The sequence below is a fragment of the Mobula hypostoma genome, chromosome 30 (assembly GCF_963921235.1).
Source record: "Mobula hypostoma chromosome 30, sMobHyp1.1, whole genome shotgun sequence".
Classification (NCBI taxonomy): domain Eukaryota; kingdom Metazoa; phylum Chordata; class Chondrichthyes; order Myliobatiformes; family Myliobatidae; genus Mobula; species Mobula hypostoma.
Genome location: NC_086126.1, coordinates 4,263,980 through 4,281,739, shown reverse-complemented (window position 1 = coordinate 4,281,739; position 17,760 = coordinate 4,263,980). Strand labels below are relative to the sequence as shown.

At 46.4% G+C, this 17,760-nt stretch overlaps 1 protein-coding gene across 3 annotated transcripts in view; it reads right to left on the bottom strand.

Moving 5' to 3' along the window:
* Positions 1 to 17,760, bottom strand: part of mta2 (metastasis associated 1 family, member 2) — a 106,182-nt gene that overhangs the window by 46,902 nt on the left and 41,520 nt on the right. For all 3 annotated transcript variants that reach the window (XM_063036497.1, XM_063036495.1, XM_063036496.1), the window contains exons 4-5: positions 6,234 to 6,351; positions 56 to 119 (exon numbers count right to left, since the gene is read on the bottom strand). In XM_063036497.1, the coding sequence (XP_062892567.1) occupies positions 56 to 119; positions 6,234 to 6,351 (182 nt within the window). The remainder of the gene's footprint in view (positions 1 to 55; positions 120 to 6,233; positions 6,352 to 17,760) is intronic.

The window sequence follows — 17,760 nt, the reverse complement described above, 5'->3', positions numbered from 1 at the left end:
TTCATCTACTGGGCTGAAGCAAAGGGATAATTGGTAGATGAAAACCGGAAATCACCTCTCTATCCAGGTATTCGCTCAACTTCTCCGTCTCATTCAACAAGGCCACATTACACTTCCCCCTGAGAAACAAAATGGTACAATTAGACTGATCCAGGTCCGCAGTCAGCTTTGTCAAAATCCTCGGGAACATACACACAAGAGATTCCGCAGATGCGGGAGATCTAGGCTAACAGGCACAAAATACAGGATAAACTCATGATCTCAGCAGGTCAGGCAGCATCTATGGAGGGGAATACACAGTCGACATTTCGGGTCAAGACCCTTCATCAGGACTGGAGAGGAGTAAAAGCCAGAATAAGAAGATGGGGGAGTACAAGCTGTCAGGTGATAGGTGAGACCCGGTGAGGGGGAAGGTGGGATGAAATAAGAAGCTGGGAGTTGATAGATGAAAGAGGCAAAGGATGAAGAAGGAATCTGATAGGAGAGGAAGGTGAACAATGGGAGAAAGAGAAGAAGGAGGGGAAGCAGAGGGAGGAGATGGACAGATGAGGAGGAGAGAGAGTGGCACCAGAATGGGAAATGAAAAGAAAAGTATAGAAGGGAGGATGGAGAACATATTCACCAATCACCTCCCAGCTTCTTACTTCTTCACCCCTCCCCCACTCTCCCACCTTCCCCCCTCACCTATCACCTGCCAGCTTGTCTTCCTTCCCCCCTCCTCACCTCCTTATTCTGGCTTCTGTCCCCTTCCTTGCCAGTCCTTATGAAGGGTCTTAGCCCGAACAGTTGACTGTTTAGACCCCTCTGTAGATGCCGCCTGACTTGCTGAGTTCCCCCAGCGTTTTGTGTGTCGCCATGGGAACACGTCACCAACCTGGACATTCATTTCCAACGGGTATTTAAATATCATTGGCAACAGAGTGGATTCCGTGTTGCCCAGGTTAGGCTTTTGAAAGATGAAGGTTTGTCGGTTCTGGTAGGCACTAAATTGAGATCCTGGCTACACATTACTCAGCGCCAATGGGTTTCTAACAGTTCTAGATTTTTAAATCCCTGAAGCTTTGCACTGCCCTCTCTCTGTAACCTCATCCAGACCTTGTGATCTTATGCATTCCTCCAGTTCTGGTCTCTGGGTCATCCCCAATTTCCATTGGTCCAGCACTGGCAACCACATCTTCAGCTGCTGGAGCATGCTCCCTATATTCCTTTTCTTTCCTTTGAGGCTCCTCAAAACCTATGAATTCAGTCACCACCACCCACCCCCCCGTCCCCCAATACTTCCATTTTTAAAATTTAGACATGTCCTTCCAGTCCAAGAATCCTGCGCCGCCCAATAACACCGTGACCAATCAACCTACTAATCCGTGCGTCTCTAGAAGGTGGGGGAAACCCAGGCATCACGGAGAACGTACGAACTCCATACAGACAGTGGAGAAATTGAAACCAGGTAGCTGGCACTGTAATAGCGTTATTCTAATGTTTCACCCCAAATATCTCCCAAGCAGTCCAGCATCCTTAAGCATGAAGTAAAAAATTGGCCTTTCAGTAATTAGCGTCTGGTTCATAACTCTGAGACCAATGCTATGAAACCAAAAGAAATGATAGCCCAGCAGTTAGTTAGCATGATGCTATTACAGCTTGGGGCGTCAGATTTCAGAGTTCAGCTCTGGTGTCTTCTGTAAGGAGTCTGTACATCCTCCCCATGACTGCCTGGGTTTTCTCAGGTGCTCCGGTTTCCTCGTACATTCCAAAGGTACACTGGCTAGTAGACTAATTGTAAATTGTCTTGTGATTAGCTTGGTGTTAAATAGGTGGGTTGCTGGGTGGGGCAGCTTGTTGGGCGACAGGGCTACATCTCTGAATAAAAGGAGGCTGGTCAGCTTTTTATCTTAAATAAGGACAGGAAAGGGCAAGTAAAACCATGAGCTTGATGCTCATCTCAAACTACAATTGATGGCAGACTGTTTGGGGTACCTAAAGCATCTTATTGAACTGGAGTCAAAAGATTATGGAAGACGACATGACATCTACTACCAGCCAAGACTCTTAAAACATAAGATACTGTGTAAGAAATCTTTCCTCAGGAGCCTTGTGTAATTGGTGGCAAAATGCCTCGGTGAACTGAAAATCGGCAATTGCCAGTAAGTGTTGGTGGATTTGGACCTACTTAGAGACCTGCTACTTGGAGGTCAACTATTGGTCTCCAGGTCCCAGTGGCACTCCGCAAGAATGGTCCCTGCTACTTAACACTTCATTCATACTTTGGAGGAGTTTTGAGAGAGAAGACCTGTAAGTTGGCCTATCGTAGCAAGATACATGCATGAGGCAGGAATGCGGTGGGTGTGCAATGTCAGTAAACACTAGGGTGTGCTACAGGACTGGGCTGGCCTTTGGCTAAACACCAAGTTACATGAGGCAATGATACTATCCCCTTATGTAAACAAATTCAAAGCATCACCAAGAAAGAGTTAGCACTTGGTGCATTACTGTAAGTCTGGAGGACACTTAGTGGTGAGTATTCGAGTGTAATGGAGAGTGTATTGACTGGCTGCATCACGGCCTGGTATGGAAACAATGCTTTTGAATGGAAACTCCTACAAAAAGTAGTGAATTAGGCCCAGTCCATCATGGGTAAAGCGCCTTCCCACCCACTGAGCACATCTACATGAAATGCAGCATCCGTCATCAGGGACCCCCCCCCCCCGCCTTCTCGCTGCTGCCATCAGGTAGAAGGTACAGGAGCCTCAGGACCCACACTACCAAGTTCAAGAACAGTTACTACCCCTCAGCCATCAGACTCTTGAACAAAAGGGGATAATTACACTCACTTGTCCACCTGTTGAGATGTTCCCAAAACCAATGATCTCACTTTAAGGACTCATTATCTGGTTACTTCATGTTCTCGTTATTTATTGCTATTTATTTATATTTGCATTTGCACAGTTTGTTGTCTTCTGCACTCTGGTTGATCTTTCATTGATCCTATTATAGTTATCATTCTGTAGATTTGCTGACTATGCCCACAGGACAATGAATCTCAGGGTTGTATGTGGTGACACATATGTACTCTGATAATAAACTTTACTTTGAACATTGAAGTTAATGCTATGACATTAAAACAAATCTTTATTGACTGTATTTTAAAAGGATGGTTTGTTACGACACATAACAAGACCTTGATTGGACCTCAGCTGAACAGCGTGATCAGTTTTAGTTTCTGTGTATGACGGATAGCCGAGGCTTTTGAAAGATTAATTCCTGGTTTAAAATGCCACCTCATTGCCAGTTTGGCATGGTGACATAGCAATTAGTGTAATCGTGGAGATACATCCAGTCAAGATGGCGCCAGCGTACAACGTTCCCTTCCAGACTGCCCACACAAATATCTTTTTTTAAAAACTTATTTTATGTCTGTTTTCCACCTTAAATGTGTTTCGGGGACTGTTAAAGCCTGCAATTTACATTTTGGAGATCATTTGAGTGATCCAGCGCTTCGCTGTCTCTGAGAAGACTCCATGAAGTGAGCATGTACTTGGTCTCGATGTGAAGAAGCTTCGAGACAGGGCACAAGACAATGTTCGACTCTATTTCACCGGTTAAAGTGCCCATTCATCGCAGATTAAAGCATCCAGGAAGATTGAGACATCGAGGCGAACGTGGAAGACTACTGAGAGTTCAGCACCGACTGCCTTCCTTTTGATTGCTGCCGGAGAAGGAATCAGTGAGCAGCCTATAGCTGTGCGGCTCGCTGTGGCAGGCTGATATGCCTCTCTGCCTCGTGTGGTATCCCTCTCTTTTCTTTCGATGAACATCAGCGATATCTTGATTCTGTGTTTGGAGGATGCTCTACTGCATTTATGGTCTGCGGACTTTTTCAGACTTGTGGGTTTTATATTGTGTTTTAATCACCCATTCCTTTTCTGTTTTGTTGTGCGAAGGTTGTTTTCTGGGGGTCGATGTTCCTGTTCTGTTTTGTGCAGGGAAGGGAGCGGGGGTTTGGGTGTTGATGATTGGGATGCCGTTCTTTTTCTCCTGTGTGTGTGGGGTGGGTTTCATGTTTCTCGCTGAACGACTTTCATGCTCTTTCTTTGCTTAATGGCTATTTGGAGAAGACAAATTTCAGAGTTGTATATGGACACATGCTTTGATAATGAATGAACCTTTGAAACTTTGTGTTACAGTGCCAGTGATCAAGGGTTCAATTCCCGTCACTGTCTGTAAGGAGTTTGTATGTTCTCGCCCGTTTCTTCCCACGTTCCAAATGCCAGAATCAGAATCAGGTTTAATATCACTGGCATATGTCGCGAAACCTGTTAGCACTGTCCTGGATGATGGGGGCCCTTGATGATGGATGCCACCTTTTTGAGGCACCGCTCCTTGAAGATGTCCTGGATACTGAGGAGGATCGTGCCTATGATGGAGCCGACTCTCTTGCAGCTTACTTCGATCCTGTGCCCACCCCATACGAGACGGTGATGCAGCCGGATAGAATTCTCTCCAAAATTGTTACGGAAACAGCATTTATGTATGGGTTAGGAAGTTGTGGGCATACTACGTTGGCACCGGAAGTGTGGCGACACTTGCAGGCTGCCCCAGCACATCATCGGTGTTGCTCGTTGACGCAAATGGCACATATCACTGTATATTTCGAGCTTCACGTGACAAATAGAGCTATTAATGTAAATAAAGCTCCTCCAAGAGGACCACAACCTTGTCGTAGGGTTTGGAGGCTTGCCTGTCTCAATGACCTGCAGAGCTGTGTTGGCTGGAGTCAGGACTTTATGCTTTGGCTCTTGGTAGTGTTACCCATGACAAACAGGTCAAAGGGTAGAGGCCAGAATAAGAGTGGTCCACCAGTCCTCTACGTTTGGGGGTTCAGCTTAGGGCTGACAACCCTGACTGGTAAAAGAAAATTGTTTTGGAAACAGCAATGAAGAATTCTTCTACATCTGAGTGTGACAGTATTCCTGAGTCTACATCTGGGACTTAGGTGACTGACAGTAGTGAAAACTAAGCTACTGATATGATGAAAGAAGCCAAGAATACCGCCAGAGATGGAGGACCTTCATCACTGCTCTAAATGTCAGTGGGCAATAATGGGAAGTAAATAAAGCCCAACTCAAATGAGCTGGTCCGATACACCCCATAGAAAAGTATAGACACAAGAGGCACTGCAGATACTAGAACGATGCTCTCTTTTACCCAGAGTGCGTGCAATGGGCTGCCGGAAACTGTGTGGAGGCAGATACGACAGGGTCTTTTAAGGGACTTTTGGATAGGTACATGGAGCTTAGAAAAATAGAGGGCTATGGGTAACCCTAGTAATTTCTAAGGTAAGGACATGTTTGGCTCAACTTTGTGGGCCGAAGGGCCTGTATTGTGCTGTAGGCTTTCTATGTTTCTATGTTTCTAAATCTACAGCAATACACACAATGTGCTGGAGGAGTTCAGCAGGTCAGGCAGCATCTGTGGATGGGAATAAACAGTCAACGTTTCGGGCCAAGATCTTTCATGAAGACTCATCAGGACTTGTCTGTATTGCTACAGAAAAGTAAGTCTAAGCTTTATAAAATAATAAGATTACATATTCTTTATACATTAATAGCAAGGTGTGGTAATAGTTATTTCATACACCCTCTCTGGATCTTCTCTAGTGCCAGCACATCTTTTCTTAGGTATGGAACCCAATGCTGCTTATAATACTCAAAGTACGGTCTGACCAATGCCTCGTGACTTTCAAAAGGGGTATGGGAGAAAGAGGTGGAGGTGGAATTGACAGGGATCCAACATGGATGGAGGGCCAAGTGGGCTCAGAAAGAATATACTACCCATCACTGACAGGACTTATTGCTCCAATGTCGTTATCACCTTGTCATAAAGCAGTTTATTAATTGGGGATTCCCGGGCCCACTGGAAGAGGTCATTACGTTCTTTAAAGAATCTGTTCCCCTTGAATATGGGCTACCACACAGGAATGACAGGTCAAGTGAGAAGGAAAAAAGGTAGGCTTGCTGCCCTGCCCTGTGTACGAGTACAAGAGCACAGGCTTTGGGGAATGTCACAATTGCAAACAGAAGAGGTTAAAACCGCTCTCTGTGAAACAGTTTTTACATTATTCCACTCTGCACCCATCTGTGCAAGACCAACAACTTCACAGATCCAATCCTCTGACAAGCTATAATTTCTGTGCCCTTCCGGCGGATCACGCCAGTTGACGAGAGTTGCCTGGTTACCTGATGTGTGTGGCCGGTAGCGATTCGAACTGACGAGAAAGGAAGAGCTCTCGGTGTTTGAGCTGATGCCGCTCCTGATCCACCAATGTGGGCTGCTTCGAGTCTTCTTCAAACTCTCCTATAGGAAGACACTCAAATTACACAGAATGTACAGCAGAGAAAGACTATTCGGCCCCTCTGGCTGTTCCAGTGTTATACTCCTCCCACATCTTTCCTCATCATGTCTTTTATTCCTCGCCATATCTTGCAGCACATCGGGCAGCAAACTTGCCATCTCTTTACCATTTGTCTGCTTTTTTTTTTAACAAGGCTGAGTTGCTAGCTCGACACTCAACCCAGCTCAGATGGGAAGCGTGCAAGGAGCCGGCCAAATTCGAGCCCAGGACCGGGACCACTCACCTCGAAGTCTGGTGCCGTCACAGCACCAGCTGGCATTCATCTATCTATCTATCCATCTATCCCTCTCCCTCTCTCACGTTTATTCACCTTCTCTCAAACACACCTCTGCTGTTCACCTTAACCACTCCCGTGATGAGTGGGGGAGCGGGTCCACACTCCCGCTCCCTCCACTCCCCTCTTACCTCTCCATTACCTCCCCTAATGCCTCTTCCCTTTCTGTTTCTCCCACAGTCCACTCTCCCCTTCTAACAAGAGTCCTTCTTCTTGTCATTTAACTTTTCCACCAATGACAGTCTAGCTTTTTCCTTCCTCACCCACCTGGCTTAACCTATCACCGAGCTTGTCCACCTTCCCCTCATGCCCCCCCCAACCTTATTCTGGTTTCTTCCAACTTCCTTTCCAGTCCAGATGAAGGGTCTCAACCCGAAATGTTGACAGTTCATTCCCCTCCATAGATACTGCCTGACCTGCTGAGTTCCTCCTGCACATTCACATTCCTTTCTAGGGAAAGCTGCTTCTTCTGAATACTCATGGATTTGTGAAAAACCCTCTTATGTAGCGGCCTATAGTCCTGGACTTCCCCATATGAGGAAATACTTCCCCCAACTCTACCCTAGATAATACCTTAATTTTAAATCCCTTTATCAAGTCTCTCCCTTGTGATCTCCTCATTCAAGAGGGGAATTTACCAATCTAAACAGTTTGGTGTATTCTTGTAATCAAAATGAAACCAAGTAATTTCTCCCATGCAAACACGAGGAATTCTGCAGATGCTGGAAATTCAAGCAACACACATAAAAGTTGCTGGTGAATGCAGCAAGCCAGGCAGCATCTCTAGGAAGAGGTGCAGTTGACATTTCAGCCCTCCATCCTGACGAAGGGTCTCAGCCCGAAACGTTGACTGTACCTCTTCCTAGAGATGCTGCCTGGCCTGCTGCGTTCACCAGCAACTTTAATTTTTCCCATGCCTCAAAACCACAAGGACATGAACCTAGTTGTGCGACTGATACAAATTCTATTGAAACAGGCACCATTTTTCTATTTTAAGTCATGAATCTACTGAAAAATGTTTCAACAGGAAGCTTTTATTTATTTATTTAGAGAGACAGTGCAGAATTAGCCCTTCCAGCCCACTGATTTAATCCTAATCATGGACATTTTACAATGGCCAATTAACCTACTAATTTCTGGACTGAGGGTGGAAATCCACATGCTCAGAGGACATCAGAACTGAACTCCGAACCTTGATACCCCAAGGTGTAATAGTACCACACTAACCTCTATGCTAACTCTTTAACTTGAACGCTCCTCCCGAATAAAAATGGAGCATTGTGAAAGCTTTGCATAGAATTGAAAGAACATTAACATTGATAAAGCAGTAGTAAAACACACAAGATGCCTGAGGAAATCAGCAGGTCAGGCAGTATCGAGGGGAATGAACAGTCAACATTTCAGGTTGAGACCCTTCATCTGGACTGGAAAGGAAGGGGGAAGAAGCCAAAATAAGATGGGGCGGGGGGGGGTGTGAGGGGAAAGAAGAACAATCTCCAGAAATATAAGGTAATATTTTGGACTGCACTGTACAAGTGAAGAGTAGATTCCAGTTTCATTCTCATCACAAATGATGTCATCTCTGGGTCTAACGACGGCACACACTTCCTCTATTCAGGATGTATCACTCCAGAGCCCAAGTGCAACGTTCTAGGCAGATGAAGTGGTACAGTTGGTGCATTAAATGTTAAAGATTAGCTTTATTTGTCACACGTACATCAAAATGTACAGTGAAATACGTCATTTGCGCCAACGACTAACAGAGTCTGGCGATCGCTGGGGTCAGCCCACAAGTGTCACCATGCTTCAAGCATTAACAAAGCATACCCACAACTTAATAACCCCGACAGTATGCCTTTCAAACTGGAGCTCCAGGAGGAATCGCATGCAGTTGCAGGGAGAATGTACAAACTCCTTACAGTCAGCGGCAGGAATGATAATTGCTGCTGCTGTAAAGCCACTGTGCTAACCACCACACAGCTGTGCAGGCCTGAAGTTCACCCAGAAGGTCCCAGTACTGCTCTCAGATGAGCAAGAGAGCTCACCCTGTTGATTTGGGGCTCGGTTGACATGACTAGACATTATCACTTGGAGCTTGTGGAAACTTACTTGGCATGCCCCTCAGTATCTACATTAACAGTAACATGGGGGGGGGGGCAGTGGTTTAGAATAACCCAATTCTGAGTGAAATGTACAATTAATCCTCAACCCATGCTCGGGGGGAAGCTGTAGTCATGATAATGGACTTGTGCTCTATCATTGTGCCAGTACAGCAACAAGATCAAAGTTTGAGTTATTCACAGATAGGGGGCAAGACAAAGTGACCCACAGCCCCAAAGTGCAATATCGCCAAAATAAATATTCTAAGGTAACTAAATGATAGTGATGCAGTGAGGAGTGGGTTGAGAGTCTCCAGGCTTTTGGTGGTGGTCAGGGGCGGGTGGGTTTGGGGAAGAGAGGGAAGGGTAGTGGCAGGGGCTGTGTACATCGGATGAGGTTGGAAATGGTGTTCCTAGCCCCAGCGCGGTGAAGTCAGGTCACAGGGAGACTGTGCAGTGGTGAAAGGCTGAGTGGAAATCGATATTGTCAGGAATTATCGAAGGTGATCAGTGCCTGTGAATGGAGGAGTTTTTTTTAAATAAGCAATTTTATACATGATGTACATATTTGAAACATACAAAAGGTTAACATGCATTCACGCATGCTAACCCCACCCCCACCCTCTAGTCTAACACGGTTCAATAGTGATGACGTGCCTGGGACGATGTTTATTTGGGGGTGGGGAGGGTGGCGCGAAGAGATTTTAAAAAGTCTTGACATTGGAGTAACAAAGGCCCCTGCTGACCCTGATCAGGAAACCCTGTTTTAAACTGGGCGGAACTTCTCTTCAAAAAAAATGTGTCCTTAACCCTTTGCATGCTGTCAGCCAACAGACTAGGTACGCAGTGTCGTCAGGCGGTGCCCCTGCTGACGGGCCCGGAAACCCCGGGGACCTGAGCCCCAATCCCTCCTGCCACGCCTCTCCGAGCAGAAAAAAGGACTGTGTGTGTGCTGTTAACCCTTAAACCGGAGATCAATACAGTTGTACCTCCCATGCCACACGCACACACACACACACTGCAGGCGAGCTACATCCAGGCCAGCTAAAAACCCAATACGTATCATAACCTTCAGTATCCTGTGCTGCAAGAGGTTCCCTGAACAAAAGCATCTTAAATCTTTTTTTTAAAATAGTCCTTTCAGATTAAAACAGGTTCTCTTCTCATTGCTACCATCAGAGAGGAGGTACAGGAACCTGAAGAGAAAATCTCAACATTTAAGGAACAGCTTCTTTTCCCCCCTGCCATCAGATTTCTGAATGGACAATGAACCAACTTATAAACACTACTTTATCTTATCATTTTTGCTTTCTTACATATACACACCATGCTCATTTTATTAGAAATACTTTCTAATACCCCACTTTGCTCTCAAAACAGCCTGAGTACTTTGTGGTAGGGAATTTAAATGATACTCAATTGATATTAAAGGGTCAAAAGTGTGCCAAGAACACATTCCCCACACCATTACACCACCACCACCAGCCTGACACAAGGCAGGATGGATCCACGGATTCACATTGTTTACACCAAACTCTGACCCTACCACCTGCACGCCACAGCAGAAAGTGAGATTTGTCAGACCGGGTGGTGTTTTTCCAATCTTCAGCCGTCCAGTTTTGGTGAGCCTGTCCCCGCTGCAGCCTCAGTTTCCTGTTCTTAGCTGACAGGAGTGCAGCATGGTGTGATCTTCTGCTGCTGTAGCCCATCCACTTCAAGGTCCGGCGTGCTGTGCGTTCAGAGATGCTCTTCTGCACACCACTGTTGTAACCTGTGGTTATTTGAGCTACTGTCGCCTTCCTGTCAGCTTGAACCAGTCTGGCCAATCTCCTCTGATCACCTTCATCAACAAGGCGTTTTCGCCCACAGAGTTGCTGCTCACTGGATGTTTTCTGCTTTTTGCACCATTCTCTGTAAACTCTAGAGACGGTTGTGTGTGAAAATCCCAGGAGATCAGCGGCTTCTGAGATACTCAAACCACCCCATCTGGCGCCAACAATCATTCCGCGATCAAAGTCCCTTAGATCACATTTCTTCCCCATTCTGATGTTTGGTCTGAACAACAACTGATCCTCTTGACCATGTCTGCATGCTTTTATGCATTGAGTTGCTGCCACATGATTGGTTAATTAGATATTTGCATTAACGAGGTGTACAGGTGCACAGGTGCACCTAATAAAGTGGCCACTGAGTGTTTTTTTTTATCTTGCACTGTACTGCTGCTGCAAAACAACAAATTTCATGGCATATGTCAGTGATATTAAACCTGATTCTGATTCTAAACAGGGAGTAGAGCAGCAGCCGAGGGGATCCGTCAGCATATTAAAAACATATTCAGTCAAGCGTAAAAAAGATCTTTATTTTTAACCACAGCGACAAATTAACTGCTCTGGTGCCTATAGTCTGCTGTGAGTCAAGGCGGCTGTGGTCAAGAGGGACAGGAAGAGGCTGTGTATGATCGAGCTTTCTGCACACGTGGAGTGATCAGGACTGCCCCAGGGCAGAGATCCACCTGGTTTCTTTCCCTAAAGGCAAAACCTGAAATTTCTAAATGACCCATCAGCCTCAAGTATAATTTTTTTTCCAAAAAGGAGCTGTTGGAGGGTGGTGGAGGGGAGTGTCCTACATCCCTTTGTATGGACCAGCGCAACCTGACATCACCCTGATGGAATAACACAAACACAAAATGCCAGAGGAATTCAGCAGGTCAGGCAGCATCTATAGAATTGAACGAACAGTTGACGTTCCGGGTCGAGGCACATATTAGGACTGTAAAGGAGAGGGAGGGGGCTCCAGAGCAGGAAGGTAGGGAGAGGAAAGGGGAGGGGAATGAGGACACGTTACCAGGTGATAAGTGAAGCCAGGTGGGGCGGGGGGGAAGAGGATTGAAGTAAGAAGCTCGGTAGAGACAGGCAGAGAAGGTGAAGGACTGGAGAAGAAGTAATCTGACAGGAGAGTGGACCATGAGAGAAAGGGAAGGAAGGGCACCAGAGGGAGCTGATAGGGAGTTGAGGAGAAGAGGTAAGAGGCCAGAGTGGGGAATTAAAGAAGTGGGAAGGGGGAGGGAGAGAAGTTGGAGAAATTGACGTTCATGCCATCAGGTTGGGCGCGACCTGTCAGGATGGGAACAGGGACAGGACAAGGTGGATTGGGCCTAGCTGGGGGTGTAGGGTATGGAGGGAGGTGATGTTCCCTCACTGAGGCAGCAGTGCTGGTGGCAGGAGGGCATTTACCCTGCACAGAGAGGGAACATGTTGATGAGGCAGGGGTTGTTAGAGAAACAGTAGATGGCTGCCTGGCTGAGTTACCCTCAATATTAAGCCATGTGCATATCCAGCCTTTTAGTATAGGCATAAAGCAGGGGACATTTCTGGGGCTGGTGTTAATCCCTCAACCAAATACGCTGAAAACAGGACCTTTCTACATTACGGGGTAAGTTACTTCCGCAGCGTCACACGTCTATAAGTTCTTTTCCACACATTTATGCCAGCTGGCTTTATATATAAAAAAACAAAAGTATGTTTATTACAAATCACATTCTACAATACTACATCAAACTCAGATATAGTAACAGTGGCAACACAAACACCAACTGGAAGTAAATTAAATTAAAATATTCCCATGTTTATCCCGTGCGGTGCTCAACTGTCCAGGAATACCTCCATGATACCCGTAGACATCGATGTGTCCACTCCACTGTTACCCGGGCATAAACATGCTCCCGGAAGATCAGCAGGGCAGAAACTTCTGCTCCCGCTTCCAGGTCACACCAGGAGCAAGTTGACTAGGACATCCTCATTCCACGTCCCCCCACCCCTTACTGTTCTGGGGCTGCAGTCTCATGTCCCACCATGTTCGGTGTCTGCTGTGCATTCAAAACAATTAAGTGAGGGCTCTGCACAGCTCTAAACGAGGCCATAAGATGTAGCAGCAGAATTAGGCCACTCAGCCCATTGAGACTGCTCTGCTGTTAAGTCATGGCTGATTTAGTATCCTCCAATCTCCACTTTAAATATACCCAGTGACTTGGCCTCCAGATTTTGTGGCAATGAATTCCACAGATTCACCACCTTCTGGCTAAAGAAATTCTTCCTCATCTCTGTTCTAAAGGGACCTCCTTCTGCTTGGAGGCTGTGCTCTCTGGTCCTAGATTCTCCCGCTGAGGGAAACATCCTCCTCATGTCCACTCTATTGAGGCCTTTCAGTATTTGATAGGTTTTAATGAGAGCCCCCCCCACCCCGATTCTTCTAAACTCCAGCAAGTACGGGCCCCGAGCCGTCATCTCTCCTCATACATTAACCCTTTAATACTCAACAACAGGGTAAGTGGGAGCAGAATCACTGGCAAATGTGAAATTTGTTGCCTTTCCGGCAGCAGAATATAATAATAGAAAAAAATGTAAATTAAGAGTATATATACCAAATTAAATAAGTAGTGCTAAAATAGAAATCAAAAAGCAGTGAGATAGTGTTCACGGGTTCAATGTCCATTCAGAAATCAGATGGCCGAGGCGGAGGATGTTTCTGGAGATGAGTCAGGCCCCCAGATCCATCACAATGTTTTTGGTCACTGAATACGAGAAGCAGAGACACCTGGATGTGGTTGAGAATCAACAAGCTGGAAAAGGTGCTTCCCCCCTCTCCTCCACCCCACCCACACAGGCAAGTTAACAGAGAGCTCTGCCATCTGCTTGCTTTCAGCCCACCCCCACCTGCCACAGTGACAGAGGTTGGCGCGTGGGCAGCCTGCCTCCGCCTTTAGCCACCAAGGGGAGTGTCCTGCGTGTCTGCTTTCCTACCAGGAACAACCGGGGGCAAACCACATGAAAGGTCTGTGCTGAGAAGGCAGGCTGCTGAGAGGCTCCACACGCAGACGGTCTTTTTAAACAGCGCAGCCCCCTACAATTAAATATTCTAACATGCCTGGGGCACCAACTGATAACTCCAGAGAGACTGGGCCTATACAGTTCTCTAGAATCAAGCTCCCTCTGCCACAGCCTTCGTGCTACATTTGCAGAGCCTGTTTTACTTAAGACCTGTGTTAATGAACACGAGAAAGTCTGCTGACACTGGAAATCCAGAACAACACACACAAAATGCTGGAGCAATTCAGCAGGTCAGGCATCATCAATGGAGAAGAACGAACAGTTGAGGGTTGTGACTCTTCTTCACGATTGAAATGGAAGGGGGACGAGGAAGGTGAAGGTGACTGGCAAAGCCAGGTGGGTGGAAAGGTAAAAGGGCTGGAGAAGGAGAAATCTGATAGAGAGGAGAGTGGACCATAGGATAAAGGGAAGGAGGAGGTGATAGGCAGGTGAGAAGAGGCAAAAGGCTGGAGTAGGGAATAGAAGAGGGGAGGGGGAGGGGAAAAATAATTACTAGAACGCAAAATGGATTATCACGTCATCAGGTTGGAGGCTACCAAGCCAGAATATAAGGTATTGCTCTTCCAACCCGAGGGTGACGTCATCTTGGCACAAAAGGAGGCCATGGACCAACATGTTGAAATGGGTATGGGAATCAGAATTAAAACATGCGGCAATTGGGAAGTTCTGCTTGTGGCGGATGGAGCAGAGGTGCTAAACAAAGCAGCCAACCCCCAATTTAAGACGGGTCTCGCCAATGTAGAGGTGGCATTGGGAGCACCGGATACAATAGACAACCCCAGCAGATTCACAGGTGAAGTGTCGTCTCACCTGAAAGGACTGTTTGGGGCCCTGAAAGGAGGTGAATGGGCGGGTATAACACTTGGGCTGCTTTCAGAGGGATTAGTGGGGAGGGCCAAATAGACAAGGGGACCACAGAGAAAGCGATCCCTGGGGAAAGCAGAGGGGAGGGGGAAGTAAAGATATGTTTCGTGTCCCTTCACGTGGCAGTGTCTAGCACTGGTCTGCTGATTTTGCTCTCTCTAAAGAATGAGCAATCATCAATTACTCCACTGACTTTCAACATCTCAGGACATTAAATATTTTACATTACAGCACAGTACAGGGCCTTTGGCCCATGATGTGCCGACCCTTTAACCTACCCTCAGACCAACCTAATCTATCTGCTTCTATCACCAGCCCAGGCAGGGCATTCCACACACACACCACTTGCTGTGTAAAAAAAATACTTCTGACATATCCCCTATACTTTCCTCCAATCACCCTAAAAAAAACGGATATCACAAACCTCACTTTCAAGGGGAGTTTGGCTTGGGAGATTTAAAAAGATTAAAAATTAACTTTATTGGTCACATTTACATCGAAACAGGGTGAAATGCCCTTTTGCATCAAATCAAATCAGGGAGGATTGTACCGAGTACCCCACAAGTGCTGTCACACCTCCGGCCCACAACTCACTAACCTTAACCCATACTGTGGGAGGAAACCAGATCACCCAGAGGAAACCCACACGGCCATGGGGAGAATGTACAAGCTCCTTACAGGCAATGGCGAGAACTGAACCCCGATAGGTGACTGGTGGCACTTTATAGCAATGTGCTTATTCCTCCTCACATCTGTTCTGAAGGGACGTCTCTCTACTCTGAGGCTGCGCCCTCTGGTCCTGGACTCCCCCACTATAGGAAACATCCTCTCTGCATCCACCCTATCTAGGCGGGGGCCCCCTACATTTTTTTTTAAATGCCATGGACGCCTGCCATTAACCGACGGAAGAGTGGACCCCAGGTTGGGAACCCCGATCTCAGTCTTGCAATATTCAACAAGGTTTCAATGAGGACCCCCACCTCCACAATTTCTCCAAACTCCAGCGATTTATAGGCCCAGAGCCATCAAACACTCCTCAGGCATTCCCCCCTCTTTCATTTCTGGAATCATTCTTATGAACCACCTCTGGCCCCTCTCCACTGCCAGCGCATCTTTACTTAGACAATGGGCCCAAAGCTGCCCACAATACTCCAAGTGCAGTCTGACCAATTAAATCCCAATGTCACATTCTTGCTTTCACATTCCCGCCAATGCCAACATTGCGTTTGCCTTCCTTACCACCAGTGGTAGCATCATGTTGACAAGCTGTCAGGAGTCAAACAACAAGGGATAAATACAGCTGATTCTCCATTCTCACCAATCTGCAGCAGAAGCATTTGCAAACGGCGCAGTTCACTTTGCGTTTCAATGTGCGTGTGACAAATTAAGTAAATCTTTAAATTATGAAACATACAACAGGGTCTCATTCCAAAGAGAGTCATCGCAACCACACAGCACTGTTATAAAAAAAAAGCACTACACACAGAAACAGGCCCTTCAGCCCATTAGTCCATGCTGAAACCATTTCAACTGCCTTCTCCTATTGACCTGCACCCAGACCATAGCCCTCCATAACATCCCCACTCATACTTATCCAAACTTCTCTTAAACGTTGAAATCGAGCTCGTATCCACCACTTGGCTGGCAGCTCGTACTGTGCTCTCACCACCCTCTGAGTGAAGAAGTTCCCCCCTCATGTTGGATCCATGATCCTGTCTACTGGAAATGAAGGGATCTGAAGTTGGAGGAGATACACACAAAATGCTGAAGGAACTCAGCAGGTCAGGCAGCATTTACGCAAATGAATAAACAGTTGACTCTTCAAGTGAAGACCCTTCATCAGGACGTTGACTGTATATTCAATTCCACAGATACTGCAGAGTTGCTCCAGCATTTTGTGTGTTTGCTCTGCATTTCCAGCATCTGTAGAATCTTGAGCTTATGGGGTCAGAGGCAGTTGTTCCACCTAGTGAACTCCTTTTCTAGATCTACATCCACAACATTTGCTACAGAGCAGGGTTAGGTGGACCTTCAAGAGGACCACAACCTCGTCGTAAGGTTTGGAGGCTTGTGTGCTTCAGTGACCCAGAGAGCTACGTTGGCTGGAGTCAGGGCTTTGTGCTTTGGCTCTTGGTAGGGTCACCCAAAACTGTTACAGAAATAAGCAATGAAAAATCCTTCTACATCTGAGTGCTCTCCAGAAGCTCCACCTGAAACATGCAGGACTGACAGTAGTAACAACCAAGCTACTGATATGATGAAAAGACTCCTGAACACTGACAGAGATGGAGGACCTTCATTGTCGTGCTAAATGCCAGCGGCATTAACAGGCAGCAGAGAGGGGCAGGGAAAACCATTCCCGTAAAGTCACACACTGTTGGAGATGCACACCACAAGTTGGTGAGGGCAACTTATAATTCAGCAACAGCCTGAAATTCATTTCCTCATCCCTCTGATTAGCACTGGGGCAGATTCGCAGACGTGTATTGTTTAAATAGACAGGCCAGCTTGCTTGTGTGGCAGTGGACCTGAGACTTTCTGTAACATTCTGTAGAGGCCTTTGGCATTTAAAAGTTAGGGTGGCATTTTGCATGGAACATGAGAGATTCATCTTGCAGATGCTAGAAATCTAGAGCAATACACACAAGATGCTGGACGAACACAGCAGGTCAGGCAGCATTAGTGGAGAGGAATAAACTAGTTAATATTTTGGACTGAGACACTTCATCAGCACTGGATAGGAACAGGGAAGAAGCCTGAATAAGGAGATGTTGGAAGGGAGGGGGAGAAAAGGGGAAGGAGTTTCATCTGGAAACTTCACCTGAGAACTGTGTCACCAAGAACCAGTCAAAACAGGGAAACCCAACACTAAGGATGGAAAAGCAAATTTTAGCACGAAAGGCTGCAGGTGCTGGAAACCCAGAGTAACACACACAAAATGCTGGAGGCACTCAAAGTCAGGAAAAGTAATAAAGAGTCTACATTTTGTGCTGAGACCCTTCAACAGGGCTGGCTGTATCACTTGCACTACAAACAGGTCTTGATTAAAAGCAGACAAAGCAAATTAAAAAAAAACAATGCAGCGGCCTAACATGGAAATTTACAGCAAAATAGAATTAAATGTCCTTACTAGAGGGAACTGAGCAGCTATGCTGTGCGATGCAGATAGCTTCTCATAACAGAAAACTCTAGGACAAGTTGGTGAGCAAGTCCCAACTTGTTTTACAC